Here is a 22,964-nt window from a genome sequence, read left to right on the forward strand (position 1 = left end):
TCAGCCTGGAGAAGAGAAGGCTCTGAGGGACTTACTGCCTTCCAGTACCTGAAGGGGGCTACAGGAGAGATGGGGAAACACTCTTTATCATGGAGTGTAGTGAGAGGACAGAGGGTAATGGGTATAAGCTAAAAGAGGGTAGTTTTAGACTAGACATTAGGAAGAAATTTTTCACTGTGAGGGTTGGAACAGGTTGCCCAGAGAAGCTGTGGATGCCCCATCCCTGGAGGTGTTCAAGGGCAGGCTGGATGAGGCTTTGGGCAACCTGGTCTAGTGGAGGGTGTCCCTGCCCATGGCAGGGGGGGTGGAAATTGATGAACTTTGAGGTCCTTTCCAGCCCAGGCCATTCTATGATTCTATGGTTCTATGTTCTTTGGCAGATAATTTATATGTAATTAGGATGTATAGCATTACTATAAGTCAATTCTATGCATAAGCTAGCATTTTATCTAGAGGCATAAGAATTGAGGAATTCCAGTCTATGGAAAGAACAAATAAAATATTTTTATAGTGTCTTCTTGATGGATGAGAATGACGATTTATTCTGAGCTTTAGTGTTGGATCATCTCTTAGATCTGTATTGTTTCTGACACAGTTCTTAGACTCTTCTTTCATTGTATATGAGGAGTTCTTAAAGTATTTAAATTTTTTTAATGTCTTCCTACTTTTTAAGGGCTCTAGACTGAGAGCAGTGTTCGTTTAGTTTGGTGTTGATTCTTCAACTGTTAGAAAAAAGTATGTTTAACATGTAAGTTAAAATCTTATCCAAAAAGATGTCTTCAGTTAAACAGAAGTGTAAAATGACCTACCCAAGTCTATGTGAGCCTCTCACAAAGTCTTGCAGTTCTTAAAGACTTCAAAAGCTGACCAAGAATACAGTTAACTATTGTGTTGTCAAGTAATCTAGGAATCTTCTACACAAAACAGGGCAAAAAAGAGCATCCCAAAAGCGCTTTTGGTTGTGCTGTAAGGCAACTGACTACAGTTAGATGCACAAATATGTGGGGTTATGTACAGAAGTTATGATTTAACAATACTTTAGCACAGGAATCTTCATTTAAGGAGTTAAAAGGAAAACAGTTTTTATGGGAAGTTCATTCTATGTATGCCAGTTAATTCAAAGGTTCTTGACAGAAAAAGCTGATGTAGCCTTTGATTTTAGTTTATTCAACTAATGAGAAATTGGAGTTGACCTTTGCTACTGATAGTTGATGTAGGTTAGCAGTGAAGGGCCATGGAATTGAAAATGAGGAACCTAAGTTTGATGCAGAAAAAAAAGAAGGAGCCAATGAAAAGATAAAGAGGAAAATGATAGCCTGTTAGTGTTCATAAGGATTCTTAGTATCTGCAGAGCAAAACTGCATTTGTTAAAATTAGTGTTGCAAAAAAATCAAAGGGCAGGATGGAAAGAGAGTGAGACTTTTCAACAGTATCGGGAGGAAGGAAAAATTTTCCTTCTGTGTCTGTATTGCATTCATAGTTTAGTGGTAGATTAGCTTAGTCTGTCTGGCTTTCCACTGAAATTGTGTAGAAGTCCTTTCTCTCAGAATAAGTTCCTTATTAACTCTAAGCAGTTTGCTGCCTCTCAACCCTGAAATTTTGCTGCTTCGTTATTTCCAAAGTATTATTGCAGCAGTTTTGTCCACTGCCTGACAGACTGTATGGTGCCAGGGAGACCTCATGCTCTTCTGGTATGTGTGTAGAGGAGGGCTGCCCTCATTCTGTTTAGAACTAGTGTTGGAAAAGAGAAGGTATTAAAGGGTTTAGCTATGTAAGTAACTTGTTTTCAGGACCTTAGTTGTGTAGTGCAGGCTAAGGAATAACGTGCAGAGCGTCTAAATATATAGGTAAGGAACATGAAAACTTACAGTCAGAATGTGAGATTATGGAAAGAGGTTCAAACTACAGGTGATGTTAAGGTCAAAGACCTGGGTGACAGAATAAGATCTCTAGTTTGGGTGGAAGGAAACAATTCTAGATGAAGCAGTTCAATCTGTGAAGGTCCTAATTGAATTTGAAGGTTAAGACATGAAAGAGAAAGACAGAAAACTGCTGACAAAACATTGAGCAGTCTGCATAGAAAATGGAGCAGAGAATGAGGACAATCTACGTAGAAGAAATGCTGGGAGTGATTTGATAAGTAAAAAGTGGATATAATGGAAACAGATGAAAGATAAGATTTCATGAAGAAGTAAACTGTTTATACAGTGTGGTCAGGGAGGCTGAAAATAGAGTATTGGTTCTGCTGTGTATCTAAGAAGTTATTAGAGATTTTGGCAAGAACACTTTTCATTGTTAAAGACAATTTTTTTAAAGGATGAAATGAACAGAGCGAAGCTTCAGTGAACAGTTGTAAATAGTGCATTCTTTGAGCTTGGGAATGAAAAGGCAAGAAGTACAGTGATAGTCCCACAGATGCATGAGGCACAAATGTTCTAGTGTAATTTTATTTTTCTATGCTGTACAATATATGAACCCCTAACAAAAAAGAAATTACATAGGCTAGTGAAGTTGCTGTCTTCATTTTCAGGGCTGATTCTTTTGATTAGTAACATAATCTGTGTCCAAATGGAAGAACAGGCATAAAATGACATAAACATCAGTTATTCCATATGTACCTAGTAAAAAATTTCAATGTAAATGCTGACAGTTGCTGTAGGGAACTTTGGTAAATTTTAATTTAAATAATTTTGAACTTTCCCTTATAGCAGAGAGAAGCTAGTTGCTTTGAAGAATATATGTCAGATATATGCATGTACAGCAGGTTTTTTCATTACCTCAGTGTTTAAATTGTGTTAAAGGAAAAGCAACTGCAGATAAGCATTTAATAAGTTTAAAATGCCCTTAAATCTCTCAGTTGTGCTTGCAACTGTTAATAGCAGTTCTCGGTAGTTAAGATGGGAAATTTGGTGTATTTTTATTGTCAGGTATTTTTACAATCACTTGTAAAAATAATAAGAAGAAAAGATCTGCCAAGAGTCAATGTTAAATATCCATTGTTTCCTGGTTATGTTTTGCATATTATTTGTTGTGATATATACCTGTTGTTCTAACATTGTTTTAGTGATTTGTATGTAAAGGTTACGTGCAACAATAGTAAACCTGAAGGAAGAAGCTGGTTTGCCAAAAGATAACTTGGCAAATATGTTTTTGCAGGTACCTTTTGATATATAATCCTACAGAACAAGAGCGATTTTCAGTAGTTTCAGTCCATGTGAATTCACCCAGAGTTAAATTATTATCACCTTTGGGAAAACCTGTTATTGTCCAGATTAGTGCTGTATGGGATGGAGCAACTACAGTATCTCATGAAGCGTATCAGGTATGCTACCTTAAGTAAAAATCATTAAAGTATTTTTTGACATATATTGTTGTTTCACCGTTGAAGAAAATGGAAAGCATACTTCCAAGTATTGGCAGTTCTTTCTTCTGCAGATAATACCATTAATTCAGTCATTTTAATGAGAAAAAGAAACATATATTTAGCAGTAAGGAGTTTTAAACTGATAAGTTACTAAACTTCTGTGATTTGGTGCATTACATTTAAAGGGTCAGTTTCAGCTACATGAACAGAAAATACTGGATGTATATCTTTCCCCCCAACTTTGTAAAGCTGCTTTTTCCTTTTATGTGATAGTCTATACACACAGTCTGTATGTGCTCAAGCACTCCAGGTGGAAGTTTTTGTAAGTGCAATGGCTTAAGCAGTTAGATTCTGATTTTTTTTTTTTTTTGCCTTCCAGATATAGAGGCTGGATAATTATCTCCATTGATCTTATACTTGAGCTAGACAGATGAATCTGAGTCCACCTATTGTTTTTGGTTTTAAACAAACTTTCTGAGAATTTTTGTGTCTTACATCATTACAGAGGATTGTCCTCAATTATTACACATCAGAAACTGCAGTCTGTTGAATTCTTAGTGATGTAATAGTACTGTATTACTGTAATAGTACTGTATTACTTTCAGGCGTACATTTTTAGTCTAATTCCTTTTGACTTGGGAGCCAAACTGAGGTTGTTTCAGATAATATTCCTGAGAAGATAAATCAATAAGTGTATCTCAGTTGTCTTCCAAAGTGGTAATTCTTGATAATTGCTGAGTTAATCCCCGTAAGCTGCTCAACCCCACATAGCTGCTTGCTCACTGCTCGCAGTGGGATGGGGGAGAGAACTGGAAAGGTAATGGTGAGAAAATTTGAGGGTTGAGATAAAGGCCATTTAAAAAGCAAAAGCTGTACGTATGAGCAAAGTGAAACAAGGAATTAATTCACTCCCTCCCATTGGCATCAGGTGTTCAGCCATGTCTAGGAAAGCAGGGCTTCCTGCAAGTGTAGTGGTTACTTGGGAAGACAAACACCATTGCTCCCTATATTGCCCCTTCCTTTTTCTCCTAGTTTTTATTGCTGAGCACAGTGCCACATGATCTGAGGTATCCATTTGGTCAGTTGGGTCAGCTGTCCCAGTTGTGTCTCCTCCTAACTTCTTGTGCACCCCCAGCCTTACCCAACTTTCCAGGCAGCGTGAGAAGCAGAAAAAGCCCTGATACTGTATAACCACTGCTCAGCACTAGCTAGAACATCCCTGTGTTATCAACATTGTTGATAGCAAAACGCAGCACTGTATGAGCTACTATGAAGAAATTTAACTCTATCCCAGCCAAAACCAGTAAAATAATTAACAAAGTTAATTGCCTGAAGAATAAATAAATTTATATATTACAATTACAGTACCTCAAATTATAAATTGCTTTGGAAATCTACCTTGTATATTACTCTTCTGTGCAGATGACTTTATAGCTTCTAAATATCAGAAACTGAAATTGAGAGCGTTGCCTTATATTTTGCTATTTAAATTTGTAGCTTTTTAAAATGCAGCTTAAGTGATAAGTAGGGTCTATGCACAATTGATACACTACACACTCATCTTTAATGGACAGCCAATATGCTCAGCACTGCACATCACAGCTAACACTTTCTTTTTTAGCAAGATTCAGAATAATTATTGCATTAATATAACAGTGATTCTGGGATCTTGATGCTAAGCAAATTAGTGATGCAGACATTTTTGTTTGATAAGTCTTCTTAGCATGCTTCAGCTGTTAATTTTGGAATATTGTTTGTAATTTTGTATTCATTTATGTACTACGGCAAAAATTCAGCCAACCTAAAATTATTGAAGCAAAGGGAGTTACTTTGAGCATAAATTTAGTATTGGAAGTTGATACTTTTACATTTTTAATAGTGAATTCTTCTTTGTTCCCAACAGATCTCTTTTGTGGCTCATCTACCACCTCTGGGGCTTGCAGTTTACCAGCTTTTGGAAGTACAGAGTTCAGAAGCAGTTTTAGCAGACTATAATATATACATGAGGAATAGTAAGCAGGAGAAGCCAGACAGACTTTTCAAGATAAAGGAGATGCAGAATTCTGTGGATAATATAATATTAGAAAATGCTTACATGAAACTGTGGTTTTCAGGAATGTCTGGATTACTGGAGGTGTGTTGCATTGTTTTTATAACACTGTTTTACTTTTTTAAGAATTTCTAGTTTTATTCATGGAAACCTAAATGTGTCAACTGTTTAAAGCATGATTCTCTGTCCTTAGAAAATAAAGACCAAAGAAGATGGTAAAAATCATCAAATGAAGGTGGAGTTTGCTTGGTATGGAACTACAAGTAACCGGGATAAAAGTGGAGCTTATCTCTTCCTACCAGATGGAGACGCCAAGGTAAATCTTCCGTTTGCAGAGATTCTAATCTTGAAGTAACTGGAAGCATTCTGCAAATACAGATGGGAAGAGCTAGTTTTCCCAACACTGAAATACAGCTGTGTAGCTAGAAATAATGACATTGTATATTGAAATAATTGTCAGATCACAGTACTTTATAATCCTAGATTTGGGTAAAAACAGAGCATTAATTTCGAAGTGTAAAGATGTACAGAATATTTATGATTCACCAAAAACCTTATGATGCTACCCTTGCAAGAAATCCAGAGAGATGTGACTACTCACCATCAATAAAATAAATTCACTTTCTGTGATGGACATGTATAGGACATTCTGATTCATTTCTGCATTTCTTCACTCTTCTGATTCTTAAGAATTCCTTATTGTGAATGAGCAGCTTCCAGTTCAGAGTGTAGTACTTTTTTAGCTGATATTAGCATATGTAGTTTAATATAGTAATTAACATACTGAGTCCCAGTTGATGAATGTAAAGATGCGGTAGAAAGCAACCGTTCTGATTTAGTTATCTAGGGTTATCAGTATTTTTAGCTGCATAATTATTGGAGGGTAGCAGCACACTCTTATTAGTTTTCAAATTGGAAATTCAGAAATAACAGTATTCTTACAGGGACTTAATTACTGTATGGAAACTACTGTACCACTTTTGGAACTGGAATGGTGATATTCTGGAAAGCAAATGATGAAATAATAAACACTTTTAAGAAGCTAGCTAGTTTGCAGCACATTTCTTCTGCCCAGTTTCTCCTGGGGAAACTTAAGTTGCATGCATAAGACAAACTGGGAGTTCTATGTTTACCACTTCAGGAAACAAGCAAGTGTAATCATTGGGTTTTTTTTTAATAGTTGTGTGTTTGTGTGTGTGCGCATTCTGTGTGTAAATCAGTCTGGAAGTGGACAGAATAATTCCTTTCCTTTAAGCAGTCTGTCCTAGAAGCACACATTTTGAGGTCTGTGAGTTGGCAGTTTTAAACCATTTAGTATATTTAGTCCCATAATTGTTTGCATCAGTTATGTACAACAGGGTTCACTTATTCTTAGTTTTTAAATGTAAGTGGTTTTGATCTGTGATTACCTGAACGATATGACTTATTTTTTTTAGTTTTTACCTTTAATCAGATTCATAGTCACACTTTTATTTTAGATACTACTTCGTCTTTTGGTTACAAAAGCAATAATCACTAAATCTAACAGTTATATAATTTCAACTGCACTTCTGAATTATTTGCTTTATAAAAATAATCTGGACAAGTCTAGATAGCAAAATGCTATGGTTTGAACAGAAAAAGTCTGTCACATCCCTGCAGGCACAGTTAGAAAATAGAGTACATATTGAACTTTTATGAAAAATGAAATTAAAGTACATTTTTAGTTAACATTAAAAAGGGTGGTATGTTCAGCTTTTATAACTTCTTATGCAATAAAAATGAAATCATGGTACTCCTAAAAATTCTGCTTCATTAATATACAATAAGGCTCATTTGGCTTGCATTTTAGTAACATAAATTAAGTTGTCCCACTAGGAATAACAATGTAATTCTATAGTAGTTTCTAAAACAGTTTGAACTAATGATTTCTGTTTTAAAAGAAATGCCATCTGTTCAGGGTTCATAGCGTGAGGTGGATTGACTAACATTCTCTAAGTCCCTGTGTGGAGTGGCAATAGGATAGATTACAGGCAGTTTTCTTGATTTTTTGCTAGGTGGTTTTTTTGCTATCCCCCTCACCCTATGTATTACTGCAAAATTTGCAAAGAATAATTGCATTTGACGTTGGGTCATTCTCCTCTGGTATGAGTACAGTTACATGTTTTCTTTGTCTTTGTTAACGGGTTGTTTTGTCACCTGATGAGTCTTTTGGTTCTTTTCTTTTTAGTTCTGCAATACTCAGAAATTATTTTTCTTCATCTGGTTTAATTGTCTGTCTTACCATAGTTCTTATGTAGCCTTTTTGGTCTTTGGTTATTCTGCCAGTTTCATTTTGGAAACTTCCTGCTGTAACACGCTAGGTTTGTGGACCAATGACTTAAAGCCATGTCAGTTTAAAACACTTGACACATACAGGCCACCTCTGGTCATCAGTAGGCTCTTATGAGTGGATGTCATGTTTTCTGCAGATGATGGTCTGTGTACTAGAATGTACACGGATCTGAATCTTTTAAGAAGTTCCTTGGATTAATCATCTGTATGGCTGACCTCAAACTAGCCTGGAAAACTGCAAAGAGTGCATTCTTGCTAAGACATGGTAAGCCTCTAGTACCAGTGCTGAGTTGGACATCAGCAGAGGCCTGGCTTAATGACAGTGATTTACATTGTATTAAATAGAAGGTACACTGAACACAGGTAGCTGTCACTGCTCTGGAAAGAACAACTGGACTTTGGGCTGTACAACATCATGCCATGGTGTAACTAGACAGCCCCCAGTAAGAACAGTTTCTGGGCTTGCGGCATAGCGTCATGTCCATGGATGATTCTGTCCCTGCTGTCTCTGAAGTGTGAAGGTAGTTCGGTGGCAGCCTCGTGTCAGGACATCAGTGCCAAGTCCAGGACAGTGACACAGAGCAGAGGCTCCATGCTGCAGCTTTAGAGATAAGGCAGTGCTCCTACCATGTCTTTGTTTTTTCTGCTAAATAAAACAAAAGCAAGGTACCAGACAAACCTCACAACAAATATAAAAAAAAAGCATCTTGTCTATGAAGGGAACACATGTTTGTATCTCTTGGGATTTTGTGAAGGATGGCCAACTCTGTTAATCTGGGGGGGGGGAAAAAAAAAACCAAACAATATTCAATAAACTTTGCGACAGTTAAATGTCTATATTTTCTTCTGTGTATTCAAGATAAGTCAATATGTGATGACCTATTTACTAGCCATGTTCACTGTCAATAGGGAATAGAACAAAACATTTTTTTCCAAGAGTCAGATGCTAAGCCTTTGTGGCATCAGTTTGAGTGGTTCATTTCGTTCTTTTGCAATTCAAAATCAAAGTGGACTTTTTTAATAGACCCAGACTGTGAAATGGTGATTCTCTCTCAGGAAGCTGTGTCTGTGCACACAGGTATGTACTAATTGCTGTAGGCACTTAGGAACTAACAGAATATATAAGAAAAGAGATTCCTTTTTTTTGTGCCGCAGGATCTCTAGTGCCAGACTTTTTCTCCCCTTTTTCCTCTTCACACTTTGTCTCCATGGTTGGACTTCCTTTACTGATGATGATCTGACTTGTATAACTGCAGGTGCTGCTACTAGCTTTAAGAAACTTTTTTCGTGATAGGTCCTCTTTTAATCTGTCAGGGTTACCTGTTGCCTCTGCTTCTCAGAGAAGAACACATACCTGAGTTGTCTAGATGCTTGGCCTTCAAACCTAAGGAAAAGATAATAGTATCTTTCCTCATTTTTGTAAGTGAGATTGTGATGTTCCACTGCCCAAGAAGAGAGGGACTATCCATTTAGAGTATCCTGCCATACCCATCTTCAGATCTTCCCTCTCAGAAGGGTGGAGGATCCTCATTCAAGCATAGTATCCTTACTTTTAATGCTTCCTCTGTTTTTGCATGCCTGATAACAGGAAAAGACAAGTAGACAGGCACCGTTACCTTGAGGGTTCTCACAACTCTCAAGAATCTACTTCCTTTGAAGTGTCTCTTCTTTCCTTCATGCTGTCTTTTCCTCAAGCATCATATCTATCATCTAAAAATCTTCCCCACATATTGGTGGGGTTCTTTTTGGAGACAAAAGTATTAAAATGACAACTGTCTCTCTTCTGTCACATAATTCTTAAAACACGGTTCTCAAGCGCTCATAGTATTTGATGCCCCCACCCCTCTCCTGTGCCCAGCCAAATCTCAAACCTTGCTAAATGAAGAGTAATCTGCTATTGAGAAGCAGCTTTTCTTGAAGGCTTTGTCTTGAGTTATTTTTGAAAATATCGTACATATCAAGAGAAATTCAGTGGGTTGGAAAACTTTCCTCTGGGCATATTTTATTTGACTTCGTACCAATAGTGTGCTGCACTGACAGAAATTTCTAGGCCACACTAAGATTGTTAGTAGTGCTTCACTTGACTACAAGGGGAAAGGCTTATTGCCAATGCCTTCAGGCTGCAATAGCTTCTGTGCAAACCAGTAAACCTTTAACTGAAGGCATCTCTGCCCATTGCCACTTTGGCACTTGATTTGATGCCAAGTATTTTAAGATATCCTAGGGAGCTATGGGACATTATTTTGCTGCAAGTATTCTCCCTTAAAATTTCTGTCTTTTTTTTTTCCCCTGCCCTTCCTTCAAGGGGAGGTTGTCATATTTCTCTTGAATATGAATACTAAAAAATGGTTTCTGGACTGTTTGGCTCATAGTTCTGTTATCCTGTTTCTGAAAATACTGCTTTCCAGGCTTAATAAAACCTGACACAGTGAGCTACTGAATCCTGTAGAATGAAACTCATTCCAGTGGAGCTGAGTGGAATGGATTTGACAGCAACTATTCATTTTGATTGTTTAGAAAGTGGAGTCTTGAGACTACCACTGGATATGGGACCTAAATTTTTTATTCCTAATTTCAGGTCAGAGTAGCTATAGAATTCTTCACACTGGAAGGTCATTTAGTCCAAACTCCCACTCAAAGCGAAGTAAATACTGAATTTAGACCAGGTCTTTGTCCAGTCAACTTTGCGAATAGTTCTATCATTGTTTCTTCCTTCCACTTAGAGAAGTAAGTGGTTTGTATCTGAGTAGTAAGAGGCCTATATCAGCATCCTAGTCAGATTTTCATGTCAGAAGTTTCTTTATATTTCAAATCCAGGACAAGGATCTTTTCACAGTCCTCTGGATGTCTCACCAAGGATCTTTACAATGATATGAAAATAATTGCATATTCAATGCGTAAAAATGTTTTCCTGCTTGAAAGCCTGACTCATTGAAATGTTTTCAGTGTGGCAGACCTGGTCAATTATCTCTTTATGGGTTCTGAACTCAGTATGTCTCCAGATGACTATCAAGAAATCACTTCTAGGATTATTGCTTTTCTAGGCACTAAATAGGAATTAGGAGGCTTCCCTGTTCTCTTAGTACCGTTTTTTTTCTTCGTTTTTCCTGCTTGCCCAACAATCAGGAAGCAACAAGCATCCTTGAGGTATACACAATATTGCCACTCTTTGTGTCAGAAAGAACTTGTCTAACCCCCAAAACCACATAATAGCATGTGCCTTTGTAACGCTGATTCCTCATTTGTACCTTTTTCCTGCCCTGTGTCTGAATTAGAGGCTTGCAAACTGATTTTGATACATTTGTCTCAATGCATGTGCTAGGGGAATCACAAATTAGGATTCAATCACTTTCAGACAAAATCTGCAAAATGGCACTTAATAAGCCTATAAGATAGGTGTTACTTTGCTAACTGAATGCATCTGGCAGGCTGCTGTTTGTGTAAGTAGCATACTCCTAGATAATAATTGGTGGGAGTATTTGCTTGGCCTGAAGACCTCAAGTTTCTGAGTTAATTTTCTGAGTTCCTGCTCTTTAACTGCTACTTCAGTCCTTCATTGCTAACCTGGAGATCTTCATGCTGCCCTGCATGAAGGGCATCTCTTTCAGTTTCTTCTTTTATACCATAATTCTTTAAATCTTCTCTGTGAATATACGTACAGTTATATGCTCAAATAAGAAGATTGGACGTTATGTACCTGTACTTGTTCTTCTGACATGTTTTGTGTGTATGTATATAGCCTTGATTTCTTCTCTTCCTTAAGAAACATTTGATCTTTGGTTTCCTTGCTTGAGAAGAAAGAACAGGCTCTCTCCTTTTTATTATATTAGTGCACACAGTTGGAGGACAGCCACCCCATAAGAGCTGTGTGCTTAGATCCCTCTGAAGAACATGTTTTCCAAGTAGTTTGTTGGGGTTTTTTGAGTGAAGTGTTTGTTTATTGCTGTTGCCCTATAGTAGTAGTATCACATTTTAAATTTTGGCTTTGTACACTCTTAATATTTCACCCATTTTTACCCTTCTAGCTGCCCGTGTATTTCTGTATAGCATATACAGTTTAGTTTTAAATTAAAAAGTCATTGTTTGCTTAGCTGAGATTCAAAATACTGTGGCTGCATGGAACAATAATTTTATTCATCTCTGCTTTGACTATGGATTTGCAAGATTTCTGACTGTGGACTGCAAAATTTCTGCTAGTCTTTGAGAGACATTAGTAAGAAGCCAGCATCTCTTGAGGTTTCTTAATGGTTCCCAGCTCCGCCCTGCATTCCAAGGGGCTCACTTGACAACTGTAGGTGCTTTTGATGCAGAAAAAGCTTCCTCTTTCACTTTCAAAAGGATATGCAAACAGATCCATAAGACTGTGTAGAGGCAGCTTTCCTCATGCAGTGTGTACCACTGATACAGTAAACTGTGAGAAAACCAGACAGTTAAACCATCTGCCACAGATGATGGAACTACAGTATTTGATTACTAGTTAGCAAGTATAATTTTGCTAGTGAAAAAGCTCAATCCAGATGTTTGCAATATTAATACATTACTGTGTTTGTCTGTAGGCCTTGTACCCATTAATCCTTATAAAATACAGGTGAGATATGTAATGGGGGTTATCCTAAGTTTAGCTAAAGGAAAAGTGAGGCTCTGAAGAAAAGTTGCTGAATTTCGGATCGGTAGTTTAATTCACAGTTTTTAGACTAGACTTAGATATAGAACAGTTTAAAAAGTTAAAAAGCTATTTAATATTTATTAAATACTTTGATTTATTGTCACTACTTTTATGCAAAACTTTCAAAATAATTATTCTAACTTTCTCTTTTCTGTTCATAGCCTTATATTTTTACAGATCCACCTACCATAAGAGTTTCTCATGGAAAGTTTTTCTCAGAAGTTGTATGTTTTTTCCACCATGTGACCCATACCGTGCGACTGTATAAAGTCCAGGGTAAGAGTTGTGAAATTCTCTCAGCAGTTATTTTTCATCACTGCAGCCTTGGATCCAATCTGTCTTTTTAATGTTTAAATGCACTCCTGAACTAGTGCAGAATTCAACAGACTGAGATCATCACTGGTTCCAGTGCACCATGATCCGTAGTCATTAAGCTGGCATGCTTTAGACTCAACAAATTTGTTTGGGAATAGCTCTCAGTATTAGGAAACTTTATAGTATAAATTACCTAAAAGGGTGTCCCGAACTTTACTGGGTCACCTGAATGCTGTAGATAGCTGTAAATTCTGAAAATTAAAGAATTTTTAGAAATATCTTGGACATGATGTAAAAACATATTTTATTTCATAGCTTCAAGTTTATTGATGGAGGTACAACAATATCTTCTCTAAAGTCACAAAGTATGTAAAGTTATCTGTTAGTTGTATTAATAGTGAATCTGGTTTACTCCACAACTGTAGGCATAGTTTAGTTACCTGTGATCTTCCTCTTTTTGTTTTTCATCTGCTTGGAAGACTTTGTGACAGAATTGGCTGTGTCTGTTGAGAGGCACCAGCAGTGAACACTAACTTACTGACTCTTAGCCCATAACTTCATATCAGTTTTGCTTGCTTTTCCTTCAGTAAGGCTTTCATTTTTTGATTTCTGTACCCTTCCAAACTTACTAATTAAATTGACCACTGAAAAATATAAAAGAGAGAGGAAATTGTGGTGAAATAGTATAAACTTATTTTACAGTATAAACTTCACTTAAAATGCTCAAGTGTATCTTTTTGTAGTTGAAGTAGGAAGCATGCATTTTCAGTTGTTCATCTATTTGTATTTCCTCTACTGGAATTTTTCTGAAATACAGAAGCAGTGGCTAATATTTTCAACACTTGAAGGAACTTAAACATGTTTTGTATTAGCATCACTTTTACAGTAGGTGTCAAAATTATCTGCATGGTTTTAGAAATCTTATTTATCATATTTAATTATGTGTCTAAACATGTTCAAAAACAAATAATGGAGCTCTAAGTACTTTGAACGTCTCCCTTGGTCTTTTCCATATTCCTTTGAGATTTCAAAAATAGTATTGCCAGCAATACCTACTTTACAGTCACACAGAACTGATCATCTTGATTTTTTTAAAATTGTACTATGTTTCTCTTTAGAATGAAAATTGACTCAGATACCTCATTTTTTTAATGATTTGAGTGTATACTTTGGAGTTGCTAGAGTTTAGTCATATGCCATATACTGATCAGAGTTCAGTTGCCAGCGCATCTGATACAGTAATTCTAAATCAAACTCTAGATCACTTTCTTTATGAATACAAACCAAGGTGTTGTCTAGTAATTTGTTGTTGAAGATGCTGAGGAAGGTTATATATATTTTCAAGGTTATATGTTTTTGTATTATGTGACCAATATGTAAAATGGGCTTAGGTGAAAAAATTAGGTACCTTGAGGTCAAGATGTACTAGGTTGCCAAAAAATGTGAAAAGAAAATTACTTTGCTGTGTGGGTTTCAGTAAATTAAACTTCTTAGCAAGGAGGAAACTTAAATAAGGAGAATGTTTATTGTAGTGAAGGGGAGGGAAAATGCCTGAAAAAAGACTGAAAAGTCTCTTTTTGGTTAGGGTGAGGTTGTTTGGTTTTTTAAAATGGATTTCTCTGTAATACTCCCTTTTCTTTAATTCATTAGTAAGTGCCTATCAGAGGTTATACTTCTGTTTCAATTGGAATTGCCAATTCCTAGCACATAAGCCTGTCTTTTGAGTGCAGTATCTAGTTTCTTTCTCTTTTTTTAAACAAATTTTAATTCATCATACTGTTTCAATACTTGCACCATTACCTATCCAGTCATCATGGTGAAGTCGTGTACCACGTTCCCAGCTTTTACACGGAAAAGTGGTGCAATTATTTTATATATTTCTGTGTTTACTTTCATGGTGTGCTTTTGTTTTAATTTTTTCATACCAAATGGCCTTTCTCAAAGTTTAAAAATTGATGACCCTGCATTGTTGTTTTGCTGAGGTCTGTTTCCTGGGCTTTGTAAGGGAAGTTATTAATATATCATAACTTCAGTTAAAAGAAGGTATCTTGAAATCTTACTGGATATGTACAGTAACAAAGCATGGGGAGAGAAATAAATATGTATATGTGTACAGATACATTTTGTTTGTAAATAAAGACCTGATGCTTCTGGTGTAACCTACCTGCTTGCTAGGTGTTGGAAAGCCTGACTGTGTGCCTAATTGTGTAGTACTTCAGAGTCCTATGGCTTCCTCAGCACTTTTGGTAAAGCATTGCTTTTTCCACTTTTAGCTTTAGAATTCTGTTGATTTTGAGCAGAAAATACTCTGGCTTGACAACTCTGTTCAGTAATTGACCAATGAGTGATTTTTAACTTCTGCTTCTCTTGGCATCTGATTTTGATATCAGCATGATCTTATTAATCTTTTTATCGGAAGCTTCTTATGTTTCATTATCTTCATAAGTGTATTTTTGTATTAACTCAAAATTTTGCAGTGGACAAGAGTTGAGAGTAATTCGTGGTCTGATTGTTCTAAAATTGTACACTAAAATATTGTATCCTTGTTCAGTGTACTCATGCTTTAATAGTCCTGCTTTAAAATAGTTTAGAAATTGGTGACAAATAGCATCAAATGTGAAGCGTATAGATGCACTTTTTCCAGACTAGGAAGTAATTCCCTGAACCAGATGTTTTGCATTTAGTACTGTAGTATAATAACCTTTGGTAAATTTTAACAATTTAACTGTTCTGGTACTGCTGCAGGTGGCATTCAGATTTTAAAAAAAGATGAGGAAACTAATACAGAGCTTGACATCCTCCTCATTCAGCTGCCAAAATCACTACCCTGATCCCATTTTACACATAAAATGATAGCATAAAAACTGAAGCAGGTGACGCTTTCAGCATTCCGTTATGTAAAAGTTCAGAGTGTTTGTTTTAGAATTTGACAAAGTAAAGACCTTCTTGAGGAAAGTATTCCAACATCCTCTCAAACAAAACTTCTAAAACCATGTTAAAGCTGTATGTGTAGAAGGAAAAAGAGGTTGTGCTAAGCTCTGTCCATGTGCTTAGGAATCTAGGAATTTTATTCAAAGATATTTTGTCCTTCTTGTTTGTTTTGATTGTACAGTTCAGGAGCCCAAACTGATGAGCATGCCTCTGGGTCTTGCGAGTTGACATACAGTGACTGTTGGGAAAAAAAAAAGTATTTAGTATCTCAGATTTTTAAATACTGTCTTCAAGTTTTAAAAGACTAAGTTGATTAATCAGTCCCTCACTTTCTACTGTCTTCTGTTTATAAACTGTCAGTCAAACAATATAATTTCATCTAACTACAAAGAGCTATTTCATATGGCTGTTCTGCTTGGCAGAAATCGTTTCACAATTGTTAGTCCCATTAGACTACAGAAAGGGTAGATGTGGTCATGCTGAATGATGGTATGATTCCAACCCAAACTATGTCTTAAACAGTTTGAAACGATCATATTATTATTAAAGGTATTTAATTTTCAGTGTGAGGCACTGTAGAAAAGATATCTCCGTAAACATCTGTCTGCATTTTCAGGTACTTAATCCTTCTTTTAAGAAGTAGGCATCTTTTCCCTGTCAACAAAGACTTGTGTCCTGGTTGTGCTCATACCAGTATGCAGTTTCTTAATTCACTGTCCTTCGGGAAGGTTCTCCCTGTTTTGTTTAAAACAGTTGACTAGTTCCCTGCTTAGTGGAACAGTTGCTGTCAAGAAGCTGGTAACTTCATTCTTGTTTGTGAATGTCAACAGCAGCATAAGAGTCAAGAAGAGAAACGAATGACTAGGTCTTGCTCCAGCATATTAGTTGTCATTAGAGACATCACTAAACAGTTGTGTGCTGTTTCCTACTGATTTAGCAGAACCCACGTTGGTTTTCATCATTAATTGCTTCTGTTCTACTTCAGTGAAGGGTTCATGCTCTCTGTTCAATGAGTACTGAATTAGAGGTGCTGCTTTATCATATGGTACATTAACTGAACTGGCTTCAAGTATCTGTTTAGATATAACAGAAGAGGAAAACTACGAGGGGAAAACTAGATCACTCTTCTGGGAGCACAGCCATTCTTATATATGTGGCAATCACTTTTAAAAATTGAGATATTTTAAATGCATCTTTTCCATGTAGGTTTGGAAGGCCAGTCTCTTGAAGTTTCCAATATTGTGGATATTAGAGGAGAATATAATCGTGAGCTTGCAATGAGAATTTCATCTGACATAAACAGTCAAAATAGATTCTATACTGATCTTAATGGATATCAGGTAATTATTGTGTACTAATTATAAAAGCCTGCGTTCTCAGTGTTTGACTGCCTTAGTACTTCTAATTCTAAAGAGTTTGAGTAATATTAATCAAACTTTCATGTTGAACTCCACTAATCATTTAAAAGGATGAGAGCTTTAAAAATGTATCTGTTACAAAATTTGGTTTGGACCAGATGAATTCTCAGCTGTGTTCTTTCAAGGAGTTTGTTAAATATTCCTTTATATCCTTTTTAACACAGGGATTGTAATACAGCAAGTTATGACAAACAACCATGTAGTTGCTTGTATATCTGCATGCCTTCTTTCCCTTCTCCTTTGTCTATTTAATTAGAACCCTTTGGGTTGCATGACACTAGATGTGCATAAGGTCCAGTAACTCACATCTAGAGAACAACTGCTTGCTTCTGTGGTGGAAATAAGTGATGCATTTTTGGAGTGCAATAACTTGTTCTATTGTTAGTGGATCTGATGAAAAATATAGTGTGAATATTTTCTTAAGTTGGACTTTGCAGCACACACAAAAGGAAGAAAATTTTCTTTATCTTACCTTCCTTCCTTACTAAAAATAATTTTGCAAATACATTGAAAAGATTATATGTTGAGTAAGAGGCTACTTTTTTTCCAGTTAGTGTATAGTACTGCATTTTGCTGGAGGCAGTAAAGTGAATATTTAAACATGAAAATAATTTTAATATTGCTACTCATTTGTCATGTACCATTCAAAAATTCTGCTAGCTCTTTAATAAGTTCCCATTATAAACCAACAATTCCTTTTCCGCTGCCTTGAGTCTATTCACTGCTTGCTCTCCAGAGGAGAAAAAATTTCTCTCATTCTATAACTGATTATTCCTTCTTTTGTAGGCTCCCGTGATGAATCTTTCAGGTTTTTTTAAATATTCTTTGATCTAAAAGTACATTGAAGTTATAATTTCCAAAGTGGTAATTTTAGCCACAAATCTCCAAAAACCTAAATAATACAGTTAAGTGAATGCTGTGATGCTGGTTGTGCTTCTAAAGCACATGGGATAGATGTCTGAAAAGGTCTTTGAAGTCTAAATGAATAAAAAGAATGTATTTTATTGAAGTTCATATTCATACTGCAGATCCAGCCCAGACTGACGATGAGCAAATTGCCTCTTCAAGCAAATATCTATCCTATGACTACAATGGCTTATATCCAAGATGCTGGCTTTCGTTTGACACTTCATTCAGCTCAGTCTCTAGGTGTTGCAAGCTTGAAAAATGGTAAGTATAAGATCATAGATATTATGAAGGCCTATCCTTCATAATTGTCTGAAATAGTTTGTTCAGGGATTACCATACCTACTGGAGTTTGAAGAAAGGAAATATATTTCTCCACCTCTGACAAGTTTTAGAGCATGTCCATAAGGGAGGAGGTAAAGGTTGTTCCCACATGAGATCCTGTCATCTTCAGTGGAAGATGTGTCTCGAACTAGAGATAGACGAAAGAGATTACCAAAAAAAAAAAAAACCAAAATGAGCAATAAATTGTCAGAACCAAGTGTTTTTCACCCAGGAACTCTGACAGAACTCAAGGATGAAACAGCAAAACTACATGATTTGTTCTCTTTTGTACTGCTCTGGTAGCAGAGGGATTAGGATGGGTAATGTGATGCTGATCATGTTTTTTCATTAGTTTGTTTGCTTTAGGGTAGAAAGCACTTGTGTTACGGTATACACAGTATAGCCTAAATCCCTGTCAAAGAAAACAATAGCAGCTTTTTTGAAGACTAGAATTAGTGAAATTAAGGATAAAAATGACCCTGGGTAAGAATCAACATACTTCTGAAGCAAAATGATACCTCACAGATTTAATGGAGTACTTTGAAAGAGCTGATGAATATGTTGATAAGAAAAATCAATTCATATTAAGAATTCCAAAAGGAGCACAAGTCTTGTCCCTCGCTGCAGAAAAGGCTATGATGAATGGCCTGGGGGGATGGACACAGAGATCAGTTGTTCAGTCTATTCTGCTACCAGAATGCGGCGGCATTCAAATAAAGCTAACAAGTAGTAGGCAAAATAAGGTATATAATTGATAATTTAAGACGTATAATTCATTGCTGGAATATATTTTGAGTTTAAATTTACACAACTTTGAAAAACAACAGAGTGAATATTTAGAAGAAAAAAAAATAAAGCTTCTTAGAAACTATGCCAAAACCTATTTCCTAGTTTCTTTTCAGAAAACTTTCTTTTCATATTAATGTCTATTCTGACAAAAGGTGAATACTCTACTAGATTGATGACAATATTAGAAAACCTAATTCGTTTTAGGGCAAAGAGTTAACACTGGCCTATAGACCGATGCTTTAATAAAACCGTGGTGGAAAATTTCAAGCTTTTCTTCCAAGACCACCTGATGCAACACCCAAAACACATTTTTTCTTTTCTTCCATTGCTCTAAGCCAAATTCCTTTTAGCCTGATCTTGTGAATGAACTTGACACCACAAAATGTCTATAGATACTCGTTACATTGGAGACTAAATTACTGTGCAGAGACTCTGTTACCTTGTAATAGTGTCTGTTTGTTCTTTAACAATCCTAGTCCCTCCATCACAGATTAATGCAAAATCTATGTCCACAGAGACCCCTGCTCTCTGCCTTCAAGTGAGGGAAGTTAAGGCTAGCACTGTTTGACATACTGCAGTTAAGTATCATGGGGGAAAAGGCTTTCTGTGAGCATTGTTTTCAGCCCAGTCAGAGGACATTAGAGGCTCTTCCCCTACTCCAGTTAAATAAAAGAGCAAAGGATGTATTCCGTGCCTGGTCATGGTATTAATTTTTTAACTATGTCACTCTTTGGCAAGCTCTGTCACTCAAGGTTAAGAGATACTTAGCAACATTAAATATTTACTCTGTGTCCACTAAAAAAAAGGAGGAGATAATCTGACTTGTAATCATGAGCTAATATTTCATGAAAACCCTGTGTTTTCTTTCTACTGCCTTTGTCCTGAGGGCATGTTGGACTCCTTAAAAGAGAACAAAAATGAAGCTAGAGGATCTGTGGCTGCTGAAAGTCATATGCATTGTGACACTTCTTTTGAAGGCCCTTCAGAATCTCAGAGGAATGCTTCAAGAAAATTCAAAAACATTACAGTTTAGGCAAGCACCTTCAGTAGGTGTGTATCTGTGTGTCTGAAGGCATAATCCACCATCTCTCTTATACGAACAGCTGATTATTTTCACTTCTCATTCTTGGATTAGAGACACGTTCCTTACTATGGAGCAGTTAGTTAACTCTCATGCTGTCAGATGATCTCAGCAGTATGGAGTAGGATATCTCACTGTATTGTCGTCAGTCTTCAACGTCAGCTTCTAAGAGACTTGACCAAAAACTGTAAAGTACGTATGCCACAACTTTATTCCTACTTTCTGTCTCTCTTCCCATTTGAGGGATTGGATACATAATCATTTTTTAGTGTTAGATGCTGAACATCCTTCACCTTGTAAGTTCCATCCAGTTCTGCTTAAATTTTCTACTTGGTGATTATCCTCCATGCCCCAGGAAAGACCGCCAGATAGATGGGAAGGACCACTGTCATTTAGAGGTGGGCTTCCATGCAGTCTGAAGGATAATTAATAGGGTAGTAGGGATCACTTGTGGCCTGAAGCCTCATGCAATACACTTACACCATTTTTAAGCCTTAAATTTCCCTAAAACAATCTTTTTTTAGTCCTTAAGCCACTTTTGAAGGGATTTTTATCTCTGACTTTAGCAGCACTGATTATTTTGTTTGTATTTGCTGTTCACTATCACCTTAAGAATCTTAAAGCTTTTTACTGTCAGTCTTCATTATCCTAGCTTCTCAAAGGAGGTTGGAAATGCATTTAGGTAGTTCTGGATCTAGATCTTCTAAGTTTTGTTTAAAAACTTTGATGAAAATTTATCGTAGTTTTGTCCCTCTTACTGTGGTTCTAGCTTTTTTCAGAGTCTTATCATACTTGTCTGTCAGCCCATGTTCGTACAGCAATCCACAAAGGCCATCAATTTGAGGCACAATCCTAGCCTTATAGCTTAGTTCAAAATGGTAGTTTATTTCTTACTCGTTGCCAGCTTACTTCTGGATACACAAAATCTGTTTTTACTTGAGGGAAGGGAAGAAAAAATATTTAGGAAAATTGGATAAGTATTTGTAGAACAATGAAGAAGTGTAAGACACCACCTTACTAAGCAGCCTTTTTTAGTAGCTTAGCTTGTGCATTTCTTATTTACGAGGCAAGCACTTCAGTCTTCCAGTTTCATTTAGGAAACAAGTACAGTGTTTGAAGATTCAGTGTGAAAAAAACTGTAACAGCCTTAATTACATGCCCTGAACTGTCTTCCCTCTGGAGAGACAAACTTGGAAAGATATGAACTTCATCTTCCATATGGCTATTTATGATGTAGCCTCATGCTTAAATTGCTATTCTGAATGGCAATGCTACATTTCAGTATAAACTCGTAAATGCATACTCAGTGTTCATCTGGTGCCAAGTTCTTTCCTGCTCCCACAAGTGAAAATACCCTTATGAGGAGTGATTGTGAGTATTTATGTGCTCCTATCACCTACCTGTTTTTCCTTCTGCCTCCAACTGTGAAACAAAAACAAAAAAAGGAAAAATTAAACTGGGAGGTGCACTCTTTTGTGGAATGTAAGGTGAAGACAGTTCCTCTACAGAAGGTCTCTACATACAACTGCAGCTACTTGGGGTTATTGTAATTTTTGCTTGATGTGACAACTATTATTGTTACGAATAATAGTTAACAGTAATGACTTTTTATACTAAGCTTCTGTTTAGATGTTTATGTTAAAAATTCGCAAGACCTTCTGCTGAAAGGCTTGTGAAAATTTTTTGAAAGATTATAAACAGCCAAAGCTAGAAGGTATAAACTGTTTTCGTAATCAGTCCTAACAATATTGATCTGCTATTACTCTTCCATACACAAGAGAAAAATTGTGATTCTTTGTAAGTTACAATTCACGCTATTTTTCTTACATTTGATAGAAGCTTTACGTACTCTTCTTACCAGTATAATCTTTGTATTGCTCCTTCAGGTCAGTTGGAAGTGATCATGGATCGTCGACTTATGCAGGATGACAACCGTGGCCTTGGACAAGGTGTCCAGGATAACAAGATTACAGCTAATATCTTCCGACTTCTGCTTGAAAGAAGACATGGAACAGATGTGGTAGGATCACAGTCTGGGTTTTTCTAGCTAATTAAGATATAAATATTTATTTCTGTTGCAGCAGCAGTGAACTCAGTAAATAAATTATTCCATGAGCAGTAGAACTAAGGGAACATAGCTTCCAAGGGAGTTTTGTCAGCTTGTTTGCATGTTCTCATTGTAAAGGCTCCATCTTTCACTATTCCTCACACAAATAACTGTAGTGTCTGCTTTCTCACTCATATTTCAACACATGACTGGAGTCCTGTTGTGAGTGTCTTTTTTCTTCCTATATTTTGTTCTTTTTTTTATTGAGGAAGCTTTTAAAAATTTGCTAATTAGCGAGACTTCTTCTTAACCAAGCTAACTGAATCTGGACAAAGGTTGAAAAATTATTTCAGGTGAATGGGTGGAAAGAGAAAATGTCTTACAAATTTCATTTTCTTAGGAAAGAAGATGTAAGTGGAAATATTTAGATGCCAGATATATAAACCTTCGTTATGATTCTTGTAAAGTTGAGACTGTAAGGTTTTTTTTTTCACTTGCACAGATCATCTCAGTTCGCCTTTTTCTATATTAGTCTTTTGAATAACTCTGCAGTTTCAGTTGTGTTTTCTCTCTTTGCTTTTTTTCCTTTCATTTCTGAGGACAAAATAAGAAATACGTCTTCATACGGAGACCATAGAATCATGACAGCACTGAATATATTTTAAAATCGTTACATAGCTAAAGATAAAAGGTTGTATACTGAACTGCTCAGGAATATGCAGATAAATTGTAATTAACTCTGGTTTATAATGGATATCAT

General features: G+C 36.2%; 1 protein-coding gene across 1 annotated transcript in view; it reads left to right on the forward strand.

The window, feature by feature from the left end:
* Positions 1-3,156: 3,156 nt before the first annotated feature.
* LOC104470850 (alpha-mannosidase 2-like) overlaps positions 3,157-22,964 on the forward strand; it is a gene marked incomplete at its 5' end in the record, with an annotated part of 39,615 nt that continues 19,807 nt past the window's right edge. Inside the window, 7 exons of the mRNA XM_010085923.1 lie at positions 3,157-3,322; positions 5,268-5,498; positions 5,608-5,730; positions 12,555-12,669; positions 16,846-16,979; positions 18,086-18,227; positions 22,044-22,177. Coding sequence (XP_010084225.1) covers positions 3,157-3,322; positions 5,268-5,498; positions 5,608-5,730; positions 12,555-12,669; positions 16,846-16,979; positions 18,086-18,227; positions 22,044-22,177 — 1,045 coding nt within the window. The remainder of the gene's footprint in view (positions 3,323-5,267; positions 5,499-5,607; positions 5,731-12,554; positions 12,670-16,845; positions 16,980-18,085; positions 18,228-22,043; positions 22,178-22,964) is intronic.

This window comes from Pterocles gutturalis, unplaced genomic scaffold, assembly GCF_000699245.1.
Source record: "Pterocles gutturalis isolate BGI_N339 unplaced genomic scaffold, ASM69924v1 scaffold31535, whole genome shotgun sequence".
Classification (NCBI taxonomy): Eukaryota; Metazoa; Chordata; class Aves; order Pterocliformes; family Pteroclidae; genus Pterocles; species Pterocles gutturalis.